General features: G+C 37.0%; 1 protein-coding gene across 3 annotated transcripts in view; it reads left to right on the forward strand.

Moving 5' to 3' along the window:
• sema3fb (sema domain, immunoglobulin domain (Ig), short basic domain, secreted, (semaphorin) 3Fb) overlaps positions 1-15,089 on the forward strand; it is a 149,038-nt gene that overhangs the window by 77,090 nt on the left and 56,859 nt on the right. For 2 of the 3 annotated variants that reach the window (XM_056248592.1, XM_056248594.1), the window contains exons 1-2: positions 9,912-10,249; positions 12,527-12,680. In XM_056248592.1, coding sequence (XP_056104567.1) covers positions 12,569-12,680 — 112 coding nt within the window. In that variant the 5' untranslated portion in view covers positions 9,912-10,249; positions 12,527-12,568. Of the gene's footprint in view, positions 1-9,911; positions 10,250-12,526; positions 12,681-15,089 lie in introns of those variants that run through there. The other variant, XM_056248593.1, reaches the window with a different exon arrangement.

Genomic DNA, 15,089 nt, shown 5'->3' on the forward strand with positions numbered 1-15,089 from the left:
ATTTTTATTTTTATTTTATTTTATTTATGTACATATTTATTTATTATTTTTACATTTTTCATTTTATTTATTTATTTATTTATTTTACTTTAATTTCATTTCATTTAATTTAATTTCATTTCATTATTTATTTATGTATTTATTTATTTATTTTATTTATATTTTTTATTTTTATTTTATTTTATTTATGTACATATTTATTTATTATTTTTACATTTTTCATTTTATTTATTTATTTATTTATTTTACTTTAATTTAATTTAATTTAATTTCATTATTTATTTATGTATTTATTTATTTATTTTATTTATATTTTTTATTTTTATTTTATTTTATTTTATTTATGTACATATTTATTTATTTATTATTTTTTCATTTTATTTATTTATTTATTTAATTTAATTTAATTTAATTTAATTTAATTTTTTATTTCCCCCCAGCTAAATACATCCTTTTTCTTGCAAATGTATGTAATGAGACCACACACATTTATTTCACCACATCCTCATGATCTGGCGAAGGATGGCCAAGTCTTTTACCTTTTAATGTGCTCTGATTTTTCTTGCTTGCGATGATTGCTGACTCTATAATTGCAAGTTTTATCAGGATCAAGTATGATTTGATTTGACCCTCATGGCATGACACTTCTGTAGTGGTTGATCACTGTTTGTTTACTTTTTAGATGGCGGAGATACAGATTAAACAAGGATAAAGATGACCAAGTACATTGTTTAGCATGTCACCGCACGATACTGCATCCCCCACCTTTTTAAAGATCTCTCTGATGAGATTGTCAAAGTTTTGTGTGTTTTGATTAAAAGTGATTAAAAGTGGGGATAGATCATTCTCCTCATGAGTTTGGGAGGAGTATATTGATGCTTATTATGGCAACGGTCATAAAGAAAATAATATGTACACGGCTACTTACCTCATTCCCTCCATGAATTCATCCAGCATCCCTTCTCCATCTTAAATCTACATTTTCTTAGTGTCATGTAGCCTGCTCGTCAATGATTTTGATGATCAAAAGGTTTCATTGTTGCAGGTTCAAATCCCTCAAGAGTTGATCCATCAATCAATATTGTGCTCTTGAGCATGACCTTCGGTTACTCTAGAAGGACTGATCTATAGTGTGTGTGTGTGTGTGTGCACAGTAGGCTATATATATTCTGAATCTGAGTCTATATGTATATATCTGAGCTGAATTTGAGACATTTTGATCTCTCCATTTTGGATAAACAAGCCAAACCTGGTTACCCTTTTCCGCATGGCTTAATTGATATAAACACTTGAACTGAAGCCTGAAAGTGTTTTGATAGGAATTACTCTGTGTATTTTAGGCATTACTTACAAAAATGCTTGGTTTGTTTTACATTTGATTTTCATTCATGGTTACTTGACAAAGTTGTATAAACTTTAAATACATTAAAACTTGTGCATTCAATCTTGTCATTTGACATTTTATAATAATGATAGCCAAAATACCATTCAGACCATCCAATCAGCATAATCATAATCAGTCAAAATGACTAGCATTTCATCTCACTTCTGCACCTTCACTCACTTCATCATTCTTCTGCACTTCAAACTGGCCAACGGTGAGATGTCAGAACATGTTTTTAGTTCAGTGGTCATAGCATGTGCCCACAAACCAGACCTGTGCCTCCCTTGGACCGAACCCAAACCCTGATGCATAAATGAATCATAACATAACCCTCCTATGATTTACACATGCATTTGCCTCTGTTTGTCAAGGTTGTTCCAGTTGCACTGAATTAAATCAGTGTTTGAACTTTTCATACCTCCACCTCACCTCACACCTCAGTGTGTGTTCCCACAGAACGAGCCAGGATGAAGTCTGGTCTGAAATACATTACAAAGAACTGTTGAATTAGTAGTGCACCAGAGAACTCTGGTTTGTGGTTTTATTCAATTAAGGTGTATTTTTTTAAAGGCATTTTTAAACATTGATTCTGTGCGGTGGAGGATGAAAGTCTAGTTTTACATTTGAATCTGTGAGTGAGTGAACTGGCACACACACTCTTGGAGGTGGCTCTGTTCCAGCGCTCTCTTGGTCTGCTGGTCTGTGGACAGCGGATTCAACTTTTTGGGTAAAAAGTGTGAGTAATGTGAAAGCCATCTAAGACTACTAGATCCTTTTATATAGTTTCCCATTATTTGGCACAATTGTCAGTCAAAATACAAGCTCTTAAATTCTATTCAGTTATTCAATAAAGATGGTGTGGCATATATTTAAAGGCTAATTCCGACAGACGCAGAACAACGGCGACAGTCACCAGATTACAGCACGTCAATTCTAATTCTGATTCAGCATGTTCAAAAGGGGGGAAAACAAGCTCCTAGAGATGCCAACAGACTCCATCAGGGGTAACACACTGATCCAACAAAACCCGGCGTCGTGTCTGTGTCTGTCGGTGCGGTGTGAATTGCCTTTAGGCTAAGTAAAACCTTAACCTTGCTGGTTTGATCCTCACATTGTTCATTGTGTCCTTGATCAGATATACTGTATATGCTTGTGTTGAAATTATAGATTTGACTTATTGGGGTGAATATAGATGCTAATTGGATGGTCTGAATGAAAACCAGGAACCATCTCAATGTTTCAGTAAAGGAAAATCTGCCACAGATAAATAATCTGTAAAACATGCTTCAGAAAAACATAGCTACTTCTAGCCCTTACAGTTCAAAAGTAATTAACACAAACATGAGTGCAGATTTGGACAGTTGGTGGCGCTAAAGGGATTGAGTTAGAGACTCCAAAATTGCTGTGATTAATGTTCAGACTGTCTTATATCTGTGTGCCAAATTTCATTATTTCCCCCCAAGCGGTTCTATGGGCTGCCAGAGACTTCATGAGTGGAGGAAGAAAAAGAAGAAGAAGAAAACGAATACGCAAGGCGCCATTCCACCATCGGTGCTTGGCCCCTAATAATATTTAAATAATTGTTATTATTATTATCACAATGACTAAAATGCTTCAGAGAATTTGATACGAATACAAAAATTGACAACCCAATCAATAGCGCAAACAAATCCACTGAGCTCAGACTTAAGGACAGGACAAGCTAATGAGAGATGGATTTTTCTTGATTTAAATAAGCTTCAGCCAAGTACATTATATACAAATGACAAACAGCTGAAACATAAATGTTTCCTCTCTTGCAGGTCCAACACATTTTATGTCCTCGCCCTGTATACAGGACCTCAGTGATGGTGACTCATAATATTTCATTCTGCCAAAGTAGAACGGCCTCAATAAACCTTTACTTCTTATTTTGAAAGTTGACAAAGAGTTTGACTGTCCACGATTCTCATATAAAACGTGTTTTCACAGCTGCAGAAAGAAAATGAGACAAAAAAATCAGAACTTTGGGAAAGATGTATAAACTCTGCTTTGAGTTATTTGAGCGGAGATGAAGACCTGTGAATGCTCAAGGTGAGGCAGAGAACTTTTCTCATATATATGCTAATGAGAGAGACGGGACATCAGCTCTACCGCTGGGTTGTCAGGAGGCCTTTTTCATGTCATATCTTGTCACAGCTTAAGGTTCCTATTGAGGCTGTGAGATTACTACATGTTCTCTCATTAATTCAAACATTTAATCTGTCGTACTGTTTGAGTGTGTGTGTGTGTGTGTGTGTGTGTGTGTGTGTGTGTGTGTTGTACATATAAGTTCTTGAGTGTGTGTCCATCACTGAAGAATACTTACACTGTAGTTTTGTTCATTCTGGTCCATACTGTTGGAGCTTGTCATCCAAAGTTATCATCAGGGTGATGCGCCATTCAGAAATGATCTGAGACTTACTTTTACATTTCTAGATTTAAATTGAATTTGAATTAGGGTAGCAAACAGGTTGCAAAATTGCAATGTGAATTTAAATAAGACAGAAGTATAGAATGATTCGACTCATTTTTAACAAACTTTGAATTTTCACTTGAAAGTTTGCAATGCTGATGGATGGATGGATGGATGGATGGATGGATGGATGGATGGATGGATGGATGGATGGATGGATGGATGGATGGATAGATAGATAGATAGATAGATAGATAGATAGATAGATAGATAGATAGATAGATAGATAGATAGATAGATAGATAGATAGATAGATAGATAGATAGATAGATAGATAGATAGATAGATAGATATTTTCGTTGTATGGAAATGGAGCCTGGAGTCCTGGACATTCTGGAAAACATCTGTTCCTTGGTGGGATGAAAATAATATTATATTTAATATGAGATGATATTATATTATAAATATTATTTTTTAGTGAATGGCATGAGTGACAGCGAGCAAATGATGATGAAACATTACATTTTACGCAAACTATTCCTTTCATGCTGATGAAGGGATGTTATTTGTTCATCAACACACTATTTTTTTAGTCTCCAAGATTGAAAATTGTTTTAACATCAGTTTCTCAGCAGCTTTTCTGACTCTCAGAAACAAAGGCCGTTCTTATCCAGCCATATTCATTCTTGTGAGTACATAGATAGCGTGTTAGCATTGACCCAAAAACTTTGCGTTGAGAAGCCAAGAGAGCTTTCGTGATCTTGGCACTGTTTTTTCTTTCTCGTAAAAGTAAGGGAACTGCTGTGGGTGACTGAGTTTGGTTTTGAGTCTCTAGAAAACAGGTATTCCCCAGAGAAAATCCCTGAGACGGGTGTTTATTTACAAGCGCTAACAGGGCTAATGCCTCCTGAGTGATTCAAATGGCTGATGCGATATGTCTTCTTTGATTGGGTACAAATAGAGCCCTATTCAACAGAACCTCTTAAGCACTGAGACAAGAGTGACTTTTAGACCTCCGCGAATTGAGAAAGAGTAAAGGATGGCTTCCAAATCTCCTAGGACCTGAGGGAAACCAGTACTGGAGACTAATCGGGACCATTAGCGTTGAGACGGACCCCACCGAATGGTTCAAGGAACAATCGTTGCTTTTTACAGTACTTTAGTAAAGGGAAGCACGAGGTTGTATCAGGCTGGACAGGAATAGAGATCTTTTGTCTGTTTGTCAAGAGCACAGTATAGGACTTCTTCAGAGAAAATAAAGCTGTTTGCTCCAGTTTCTTGAAACATGTCAGTGTAAGTGTTTCTGTCAGGACCATCGTCAAATACGATTGACAATTGGCATACAGTTAGGATTGGCGGTATGGTTCCATTCTGCAGCCTAGCATGGATAAGAGCAGAGAGAGCAGCAATAACCCTCCTTAGGGTTAACAGAACAGAACCAACATGAATGTATTGCAGATATCATTAATTCAAGATTTTAAAGTACAACATAATTGGAGAATTTATTCTGATTCAAGGGGACTCAGAATGCCATACTGACTGGCGAGAGGAGGAGCTGGGGATGGAGGAGGGCAATTAGCTCCTGAGAAACGCGATAGCTGATGATAAAACTGAAGTAGCTTATATATACATACAGTGATAGGCGTCGTATTCGTGTAGGTAGACGTGGATCAGCTGAGAGTCAGCTGACGCGAGCTTGACTAACGTGACCTGTCAGAACTGACGCTACGCTTGATTTCCATGACCGCAGCCAATTGAGGATCTTAGACAGCTAAAAAACATATTTAATAAAAAATCATATTGGAAGTAGTCTGTATTTATCTTCTGAAGCGATACGATAATCAGCACAAATATGAGAGATAAGGGAAATTTTTGTCAATTTTGCCAATTTTGCCTTGGAATATACACTACTATACACTATACACTACTATTGACTACTTAGTAAAAAGTGACAGAATAGGCATGGTTATACAAAAAAATAAATGATCACAACTTTTGCACAAGCAGCACAACTGTTTTTAACATGTTTCTGGAGCAACAACTCAGCAGCATAGAAGGATTTCTGAAGGATCGCGTGGCACTGAAGATGGGAGTAATGTTGGAGAAAATGTTGCTTTGCAACACATAAAATCAATTACATGTTAATGTATATATATATATATATATATATTCAAATAGAAAACAGTTATTTTAAATTGCATGTGTGATGACGCATTTTTCACAGTTATAAATATCTTAAATCTAGAACATTTTTTTTTTTAAATGTATATTAAAATATAATGCTCATTGAGCAAAGGGGAATGCAAAAATGATTACACTTGCTGTTGGATCCACATTTCACAGTATTACTGTTTTTACTGTATTTTTCAAATCAAATATATGCAGTCTTCGGGAGCAGAAGACACTTTCAAAAACGTAAAAAAATCTTACCAACCCCAAACTTAAGCACAAGAGTCTTATGGACCATTGTCATGGTCCTTTTACTGTATAATGCATTTGTAATATTTAAACATCGCTTTATATGTTCCACAGAAGAAAGAAAATCATACAGGTTTGGAGCGACGTGATGCTGAGTGAATGATGACAGAATTATTCCTTTAAATAAAATGAATTAAAAAATGCTAATTATTTTCAGTTAATTCCTAATTTAAAGAAATTATTAAAAACATTTTTTTATATATATATTTACATGTTTTAGAATAAAAAAATAAACAATTTTCAATATTTATGAACTAATGTTTAGTTAAAAAAAAACATCAACAAAAAACAAAAACAAAGTTTGGTCAGATTTCTTCTGGGGAAGTTTTATCAGCTAAACTCTATCAGCACAAAAGCACAAGGGCCCAGTTCTCTACACACACCTCCGCTGTGGGAAAAGGTGTCAGGTTATTGACCCCTGAGGTAATCACAGTGTGAGCACTTGTGACTAAAGTATCTGGACCCTTCATTATCACCCTCAGTTCACAGATACGCACAGGTACAATAACACCTGAAGCCTCAGGGCTTTACTGCACCACAGGAACGCAAGTCTATTATTTCTGTAGCACGAGGTGCCTCAGCATGAGCTAGTCATGTCATCCCACTGAAACATTCAACCAATATTTCTGCAGCCGTATTAGAGGACCAGCCCTCAAGGGAAGATCCGATGTCAATACAGCAAACCGGATAAAAGACAATAGCATGGTGGAAACAAGTTCACAGGCTCACTCAGACTCCACATCCAGTCTTGACATCTGAAATGCCTTTTATTTCCACATAAAGGATGGGGTGAAGGGTTCTGAGACAGTTGTGTAGACCTGCCTCCTCCAGAAGCCCCGCTCTGAAAAGATAAGTTGTCGAAGTTGTCAGAGTTCGCCTGGAGGGAGACAAAGTCAGTCTGCTTTCATTTACAGACATCTTCCATTTGACCTCTGCCAAGTCGTCTTTGAAAACAGTTTTATTGCAGGTCAGTGCGAGAGAGGAGGGAGGGGTGAATGGTTCGACGGTGCTGAAAAGGACAGATTCCCCCTTCATTCTCCGGTTCTGTCCATTCAACATTTCTAGCCCGAGCCCAATCTCACCGGCTGGCTGCATTGTGACCGTAATGTGAATTTTTGCGGCGAACGTAGATGAAATAGGAGGCTAATAAAGAGTGTGGCCCACGGAAAGTCAGCGACTGAAGTGCAGCAATGCGAATCCTGGATTTAGCTTTTTCAATCTTTTTTTTGACAATAGCCGAATGACTTTTCATTAGTCGAGGGTTTTCAAATAACTTCATGAGCGGTGAGAGACAAAGATGTAGGGCTCTGTATACTGACCGCTGCGGAACACTTCATCCATGTTGATGTCTCACCTTTTTTTTTTTTTCTGGCCATCCTGTAGATTCTACTGACCAAAGAAGAATTTGTTCTGTTCGAAAAGTTTGCTGAACAATGAGAAATTTGCTGCAAATTGACAGTTGAGTTTTCAGCCATCTGATATGTTGAACATTATATACAGTATATACTGTATATATATGTGTGTGTGTATATCAGAATAAAGAGTAAATTGACTATGTGGCATCATTTTGCACAATTAAAATGATTAAAATGATATAAGAAATGTTTCTTGAGCACCAAATCAGCATAGAATGGTTTCTGAAGAATCATGTGACACTGAAGACTGAGTGATGATGATGATGAAAATTACATTTTAAAATATATTTCAATTGAAAACAGTCATTTTAAATTATAATAATATTTCACAAAATGACTGTTTTACTGTATTTTTGATCAAATAAATGTCTTGATGAGCATACGAGTCTTCTTTCAAAAACATTGTACAGTATATGTAGTTTTATGACAAAACTCACCAAACATGATGTAATGATGCTTTCAAAAAATCAACCAATATTGCATAATTTGTAGCATGTTAATGCTTTGTCATCGATCAATGTGCATTTAAATGATCTTCTAACTGCTAACTATAACTTCATGTTGTACGAGAGATACATACTAGAATATCTGTCCTGATTTCTCCCAGAGGTTTTCCCAAGCATTCCACATAGGGACAACACTCTCTATATCAAGCAGTGTGAATGCCATAATGGCACCATGCTCATATCACCTTAATTGAAGGAGACAAACATGATAATTTCCCAAAGATGAATGTTGTTAAGTTATATCACTGCATGTCTTGCATCAAAGAGAGTAGAACCTCATTCCTGTCTCTCTACGAGCTGCTCTGAGAAAGCAGAAGAGTTGCATGCTTATTCTGTAGATCTTGTGCAGGTAGTTTTTCAACCTTTAAGCATTGGTATGCCTTTTATCTAAAAGCCTGTGTCATGTATTAACACGCAAAAGCATTTACTCCCTAATACAAGAATGTTTCTGCTTACGGGCTGAGCTGAAGGGACTTGAATACAGTATGTGTGTATGCGGTGTGCAAACGGTCATAGATAAATCAAGCCTGAGGCTCTGTAACTTTAATTGCATCTTATTGCTTATTATGAGTTTCAAAGCGAAGACCTGTTTGAAAGAAGCAGCAAAACTGGAAGTGATGATTCCAGTGTCACAAACTCAAGCTACAAAAGTGAGTTTCGAAGCTCTTGGAGTTACTATCAGAGTGAAGGTTTTCACTGCTGCAGTTCCTCAAGGGAAAACACTGAAGTTAAAACATATCTTCATCTTGCACAATTTTCTGACCTTTAATATGTAAACAAATAACATATTTTGGCCATGAGAAACTTCTACTGTTCTCGCTCACAGGCCTTAATATGAGTGTCTTTTTAAGGTCATGTGTCATAGCTATATCGATAGATGGATAAATATTATAGATGGATAAATAATAGAGGCTGGTGGCTAGTTATTATCACACTCTATACTGGTGACTGTTTCTCTATATAATACAATAATTTTCAATTATTAAAAGTCACAATTAAAAATAAAAGTCATTTTAAAACATTTTTAAGTCAATTTCTGTTTATATATACATTACAACTTGATATTGCAGCTAAACTTAATATTGCAGTAAAGGGGTAAGTTGTCACTTTAAAAAAATAAATGGCCTATTAAAAGCTTTTCACAAAACTATAACAATTGTGAAACACAAAATGATTAATGAAAGCAAAATCTAACATACAAAAATCTAAAATCACTGTTTTGGCCAGAAAATGTTGTGATAAAAAAATGTGCAGTATATATATCATCTTTCAGAACATAATTCAACCTTTAGTTGACTTTTGTTTAAATGTATGCTAGTGTAGTTTTATTGTGTTATTCAACAGCAAACAAAGTATATCAAAGTTTGGATAATTTTTTTAGTCATTTAAGAGGATTATTATGTGTACACCATAGCCTACTAACTACATAATGTAAAAAATTGCACACATATGGCGTTCCACACAGTAATTGCACTTCATTTCTAAGTTCTTGTGAATACTTACTGAGTTTACTCCACCTAATGAAACATGAATGTAATCGCATTGACAGTAGGCTACAGGGAGTTGAAGATAATCACAGAGACTCGCGCTGAAGGGGGCGGAGCTCCAAGGTAAATCCCTCCCCGTGGGTGTGTCGTATGCAAATGAGCGACACTGCATCCACCTGCCAAGCTGTTTGGGCAGCATTTGAGGCGAGCGAATGAGTGCGGGCAGGAGTGCGCTTGTGTTTGGAGATATTCTGACTGGCAGCCACAGCGCTGAAGCTGTTCTCGGAGTTGTCAGGTGGCTTTTACGCTTCTTTAACGATTCTAAGCGCGATATCAAACGGGAGTTTATAACAACTGTGCCAAATGAACACTATAATAGAGATGAAGCACACCGCGCTCAGGTGTTCAGAGAGATAAGGACTGTACCTCACTATACCTGCAGGACCTGGGACATACACACGAACATACACACGAACTCGGGCATTTACTGGATTCACTCTTTGAGTTAAGCTCAAAGTTGCTTTTGGACAGTTTGGAGAAAGCAGGTAAACATTAGTTTCTTTTGTTTTCATTTTCTCAACACTAACATCGTACTATTTTAGTATGAGTTACATTTCAACGTTTGGATTTAATTTCTAAAGGCATCTTTTGATCTCAGTTGACTTTGCAATGAATGCAGACTCCTATTAAAATGGTATCTTATGATAATTATTTTCCAATATAACAGTCAGAATGTTGGCAGAAATATTTCCTCTTTATTTTGTGTGTGTATGTATCCTATGTATCCACCAACGTATCCATTGGTGACATTGATTTTTAAAAGTACAAATATTCCACATAGTACCTTAATGTAATATGGTCCTAAACACATATAGAAGTAGTTTCAGATGAATTGCAGAATGTCATGCCAAAGCACTCTGCAGAAACTGCTTGAAATGTCATGACAATGTTGGTTAGATTAAGAATAACACATGCTCTGAAGTTGTATTGCTCACACACATTCATATGGCAGTATGCACACTAAATAACCTTAAATCTTTGCATTGTCACTTATTGCTTTTCACTGCGAGACAAAATTGCTTTGCTTTGCACATCTCCTTTCATGCTGTTTCCCAGTGTTTTTCTAAAATAAGTTAACCATACACTGAGAGCTCCTGTATATATAACAGCACAATAGGCATTTAAGACCGAGTCAAAGTCGTTTATTTTCATTTCTCTGCTGGGTGGCAGGAAAAAGAAACAAAATACAATATCTCCAGGGGCCAGAGTGCATGTACAAAACAAACACTGTAATAATTTCACAAACTAGCATTAAACACCGTGAATATAGAAATTCTAGTGCCAAATGGGGTAACATAATATAGAAATTCTAGTGCCAAATGGGGTAACATACAGAAGTTTAGTAACATACATAGTTTATTATAGTTAATAAATAAATAAGGCTTATTCTTTAAAAAAAAGAAATTGATAGAGTCCTCTTACGTGGCATTTTAAGATTAGAATAGATCAAAAAGTAAAAAGAATGGGCTGAATGTTTCTCGCTATCCCACATTTTTTTCACATAATATTTTGCCTGTTCTTAAAAAAGCATTAAAAGCCATATATTTTGGGGTTTATGTATCGATTCATTCTTTCAGTGTATTTGTGAGATTGTATCCATAAATGCTTGCCTCCAACTCTGTCTGTGTGCACTTGTGTTCATATAATTGTTGTTTAATCTCACTGGCTTGTGTGAGGTAAAGAGGCAGAGAATTTAGATAAACAGCCGGACAGTTAACAAATTGCCTGCAAATAGCTGAGGTTTAAACAGCTGCTTCCACTCATAAACGCTCTGCGGCCAGGCAGCGCTTTTTGGACAGATCGTCTTCCGCCAGAACTACTTTTTCTGTTCTGAGATGTTTGCTCCTTCTTAAAAAAAGAAGAAATAAAAAAAATTACGCATATACAGTTGTGATTGATGTCAATACTATGTGGGTTTGGGAACGGTCTCGTTGATTCAGATATCCGAACAGATTTAAGTTTTTAAGGTTATGTCACGCCACCACCAAGCAACATGAGTGTAGTCCCTCTATGGGTGGGAGCCTTGTTCCTGCCCATGTGAAAGAGATGGACTATGTGGCGGCAGTGGGGTTTGTCAACATACTCCCTTGGGGAATATCCCTTTGCTGTATGTTTCAAACAAATGTAACCAAAACCCTTATTTTTTGGTGAAATGTTTACTGTGGAGGGCCTCTTAGCTTCTCTTATTAAAGCAGGGAGCCCAGAGGTAAAACTGGAACTTTAAAGTATCTGGAATACATATAGTAACAAGATTTCAGATATAACTTTGGCTTTTTCTTAGACGTTTAGAGAATGCATAGGGAAAATTCATTGCATATTTTTCTTCATCTTTTGTTCTTCATTTGGTAAATTATTGCTGATGTGATCATCAATATAAAATGTACACAAAAGTTTTCCACCTGCTTTCTGTGTGCAGCTATAACTAAAAGAAATCAGCTGTGAGTTTTTTGAATAAGGCCAAATTATAATTAACCTAATTTACATTGAAAGGAGGTGTGTTTGTGCTTTGAAGAATGACAGTGACTTAATTTGAATACAGAGCAGTGCAAATACAGCACTGTTTTTTGCGAGTGTTTAGTGAATAAATCACATAAATTTGCACTGAAATACGGCATGCAAAAGTGTGCCAAATGTCGAATTCACCCTACAGTAGTACAGTCTGTAACCTCAAAGAAATTAACTTTGTCTTATTCTGTTTGAGCCATGCTTTACCTTTGGAAAGCAGTATATGAAGTCTACAATCATGTGTTTTCTTTCGCCAGTGGCCTCTGCAATTGTGTCTTTCTGACTTCAACGGATGCACCATGCTGTTGGGCAGTCCTTGGTCAGTCCAGGTTCTCCTGGCTCTGTCTGTCCTGACGTTGGGTTTGGACAGCGAACCTCAGAGCGCCCCCCGGGTCTTCTTGTCCTTCAAAGGTAAGTTTGCTGTTTGGCTTTCTCTTGATTTGCTTCTGGTTTTCTTTTAGGGATTGCAGCTCCAGTTGTGTGGCCTGTGGTTTGGAGGAACCGTGTGAACGTTCTGGAGTATACTTTTTTTCACATGCTACCCTCTGGTTTTCATGACTGAATTTGATGAGTTGATAAATGTTTTTAGGTTCGGCGGGAAATTCACAGCGTAGACGGATTCTCCGGGTCTAACCGCACGCCGAATGAGTGAAAACCCTCCGTGTGTTCCTAATGGCTTTCCCATCAAACATCTTAGATTTTTTTTCTCCCAGCCAGCTGCGTCCACTTTTATTCGGTGTCAGAGTAATTAAAGACACAAACAAAAGTTGAAGAAACAATCATTCCGAAACTTCAACACAGGTCAGAGAAATTTACAGAAAGCCGAACATGCCGTCTCGGTTATTTTTCGGTAGTATGTTTTTAAGCACATTTCTGAAATAATCAATTGCAGATGCAAAACAGGAGATGTGAGAAGTTAGTGATGAAATGATGGCAGATGAGCCTACTGTTTTAGCTCAGGGCCTGAACTCTCTCACAGATTCACGCTGATTCCTACAAATAAAGGTGCTTAAAAGGTGCCTGATGCCATAAGATAACCTTTTCATTTCAAAGTCAGTTCCATTCTGATCTGAAAAAACAATAATGTGCACTCTTTAAAATAGAGCTTCTTTATTGGCATCTGTGGTTCCATGAAGAACCTTTAACATACAGAACAAAGGTTCTTTTGATTATATAAAATGTTTTTCTTCACACTAAGAAAAATAATGGTTATTCTAAGAACCGTTCACTGAAAGGTTCTTTAAGGAACCAAAAAGGATTTCCCTTTTGGAATGTGTAATTTTAATAGTGTACATTGAGAACTTTTAAACCCAAAAATCCATATAGCGAACTCCGTAACCTTATACAATGAAAAATGTTTCTTGCTGAACCTAATGTCAAGTCAAGTCACCTTCATTTATTTAGCGCTTTTAACAATATAGATTGTTTCAAAGCAGCTTTACAGTGATATTAGGAAATTAAAGTAACAGAGATTGTTTTGGCTTTACAGCAGCTCTAGAATAAAGTTATTGTCCAGCTGAAGTTAGTTTTGATTGATTCTAATGTGTTGCAAAAAGCATTAAAGAAGCTTTATTTTTAAGAGTTCAATTGGCCAGGCTGTGTCTGGGGTTTTAAAAGCATCTTGTAGAGTTAAATTGTATGCACATCAAGGTCTGCACTGCTGGAGATCCGTGCTGCGATTAGCCGTTTGAGAGGGACTACGCAATTCCCCTGTTTGCCAAACTCTCTGTTTCCCAGACCAGAATGTGCTGGTAGACTTAATTATGAAAGCCGCCCGGCACAGTTCGTTATTCAAGGCTTTCCCCCCGCTTTAATCAAGATGGATTTAACACTCCACTGAGCATGTTTGTAGATCCAGTCATTTTTGAAGGATTTCAAATATTGGTCCCTCAGGAATCGCTTTACCTCATGAAGCTGTGCACTATGCTAGAACCCTGCACCCTTACATGACACACTGTCTTTTAGCTCCATGATGTGTAAACTGTACACACTGCTACCAACAGGATCTAATGTGGTTATGGTTGAAAGGGTCATGGATTTGTCATTTTGCGGGTTCTCTTGAGAAAAAGCTGATCCGTTGCTTACTTGCATACCCCATCAAGTTGGGCGCAGCGTTATTTGGATCCTGCAGTCGCAGAGCTCTCGAGCCAAACTCGCATTTAGCGCTTTTAATTGGTTTTGGAGAGCAACTGCAAACCTCATCATAAGACAGCACCTGCAGTCCACCCCAAACTGCAGGCCTACTGTTTTCACCACATAACACCTCACAGCAAGCACAGGAATGTGCTAATTATCGTCTAACCCATGCCCATTTTTAGATTTCTAAACCTCCCTTCTCACTTGAGTTCAATTTGTGTGCATTATATGATCATTGAAGCGTTTCTCTAAAACTTTCCTTGAGTAGTTTCTTAAAGCTTTGAAGATCTAAAACCCAACCCGTCTGTGTTTAAGTTAGCTGTGTCAATACGTCGACCGCTCTTAGATGCGTTATCAGGTTTTCCACTTTACAGTGCTATTATTCTCAGGAACTCCGTAACCATGCCAAGCTGAGCACGTTTAAGGCTCCTGAATTTCGTTTTTTGTTTCTCTGTGAGTAGAATGTCAGACTGTCTATGATGATGCCTTAAATCAAATTGCTGTCAACCCACTTTAGGGGTCAAGAGTTGCGACCCCTCACACGAGAGCTGCTCACTTTTCTAGTAAAGCGGTTCCACCCCACTTGGAGAGTAAATCAAAAACATCTTAATTGTTCTTTGAGCTTTGCAACTTCCTTCCCCCTTGTGTTGAACTTCGTCAAGGTTGTTTCCCTCGGGAAAATCT

The sequence above is a fragment of the Rhinichthys klamathensis genome, unplaced genomic scaffold, assembly GCF_029890125.1.
Source record: "Rhinichthys klamathensis goyatoka isolate OS25496 unplaced genomic scaffold, OSU_Roscu_1.1 h1tg000056l_1, whole genome shotgun sequence".
NCBI lineage: Eukaryota > Metazoa > Chordata > Actinopteri > Cypriniformes > Leuciscidae > Rhinichthys > Rhinichthys klamathensis.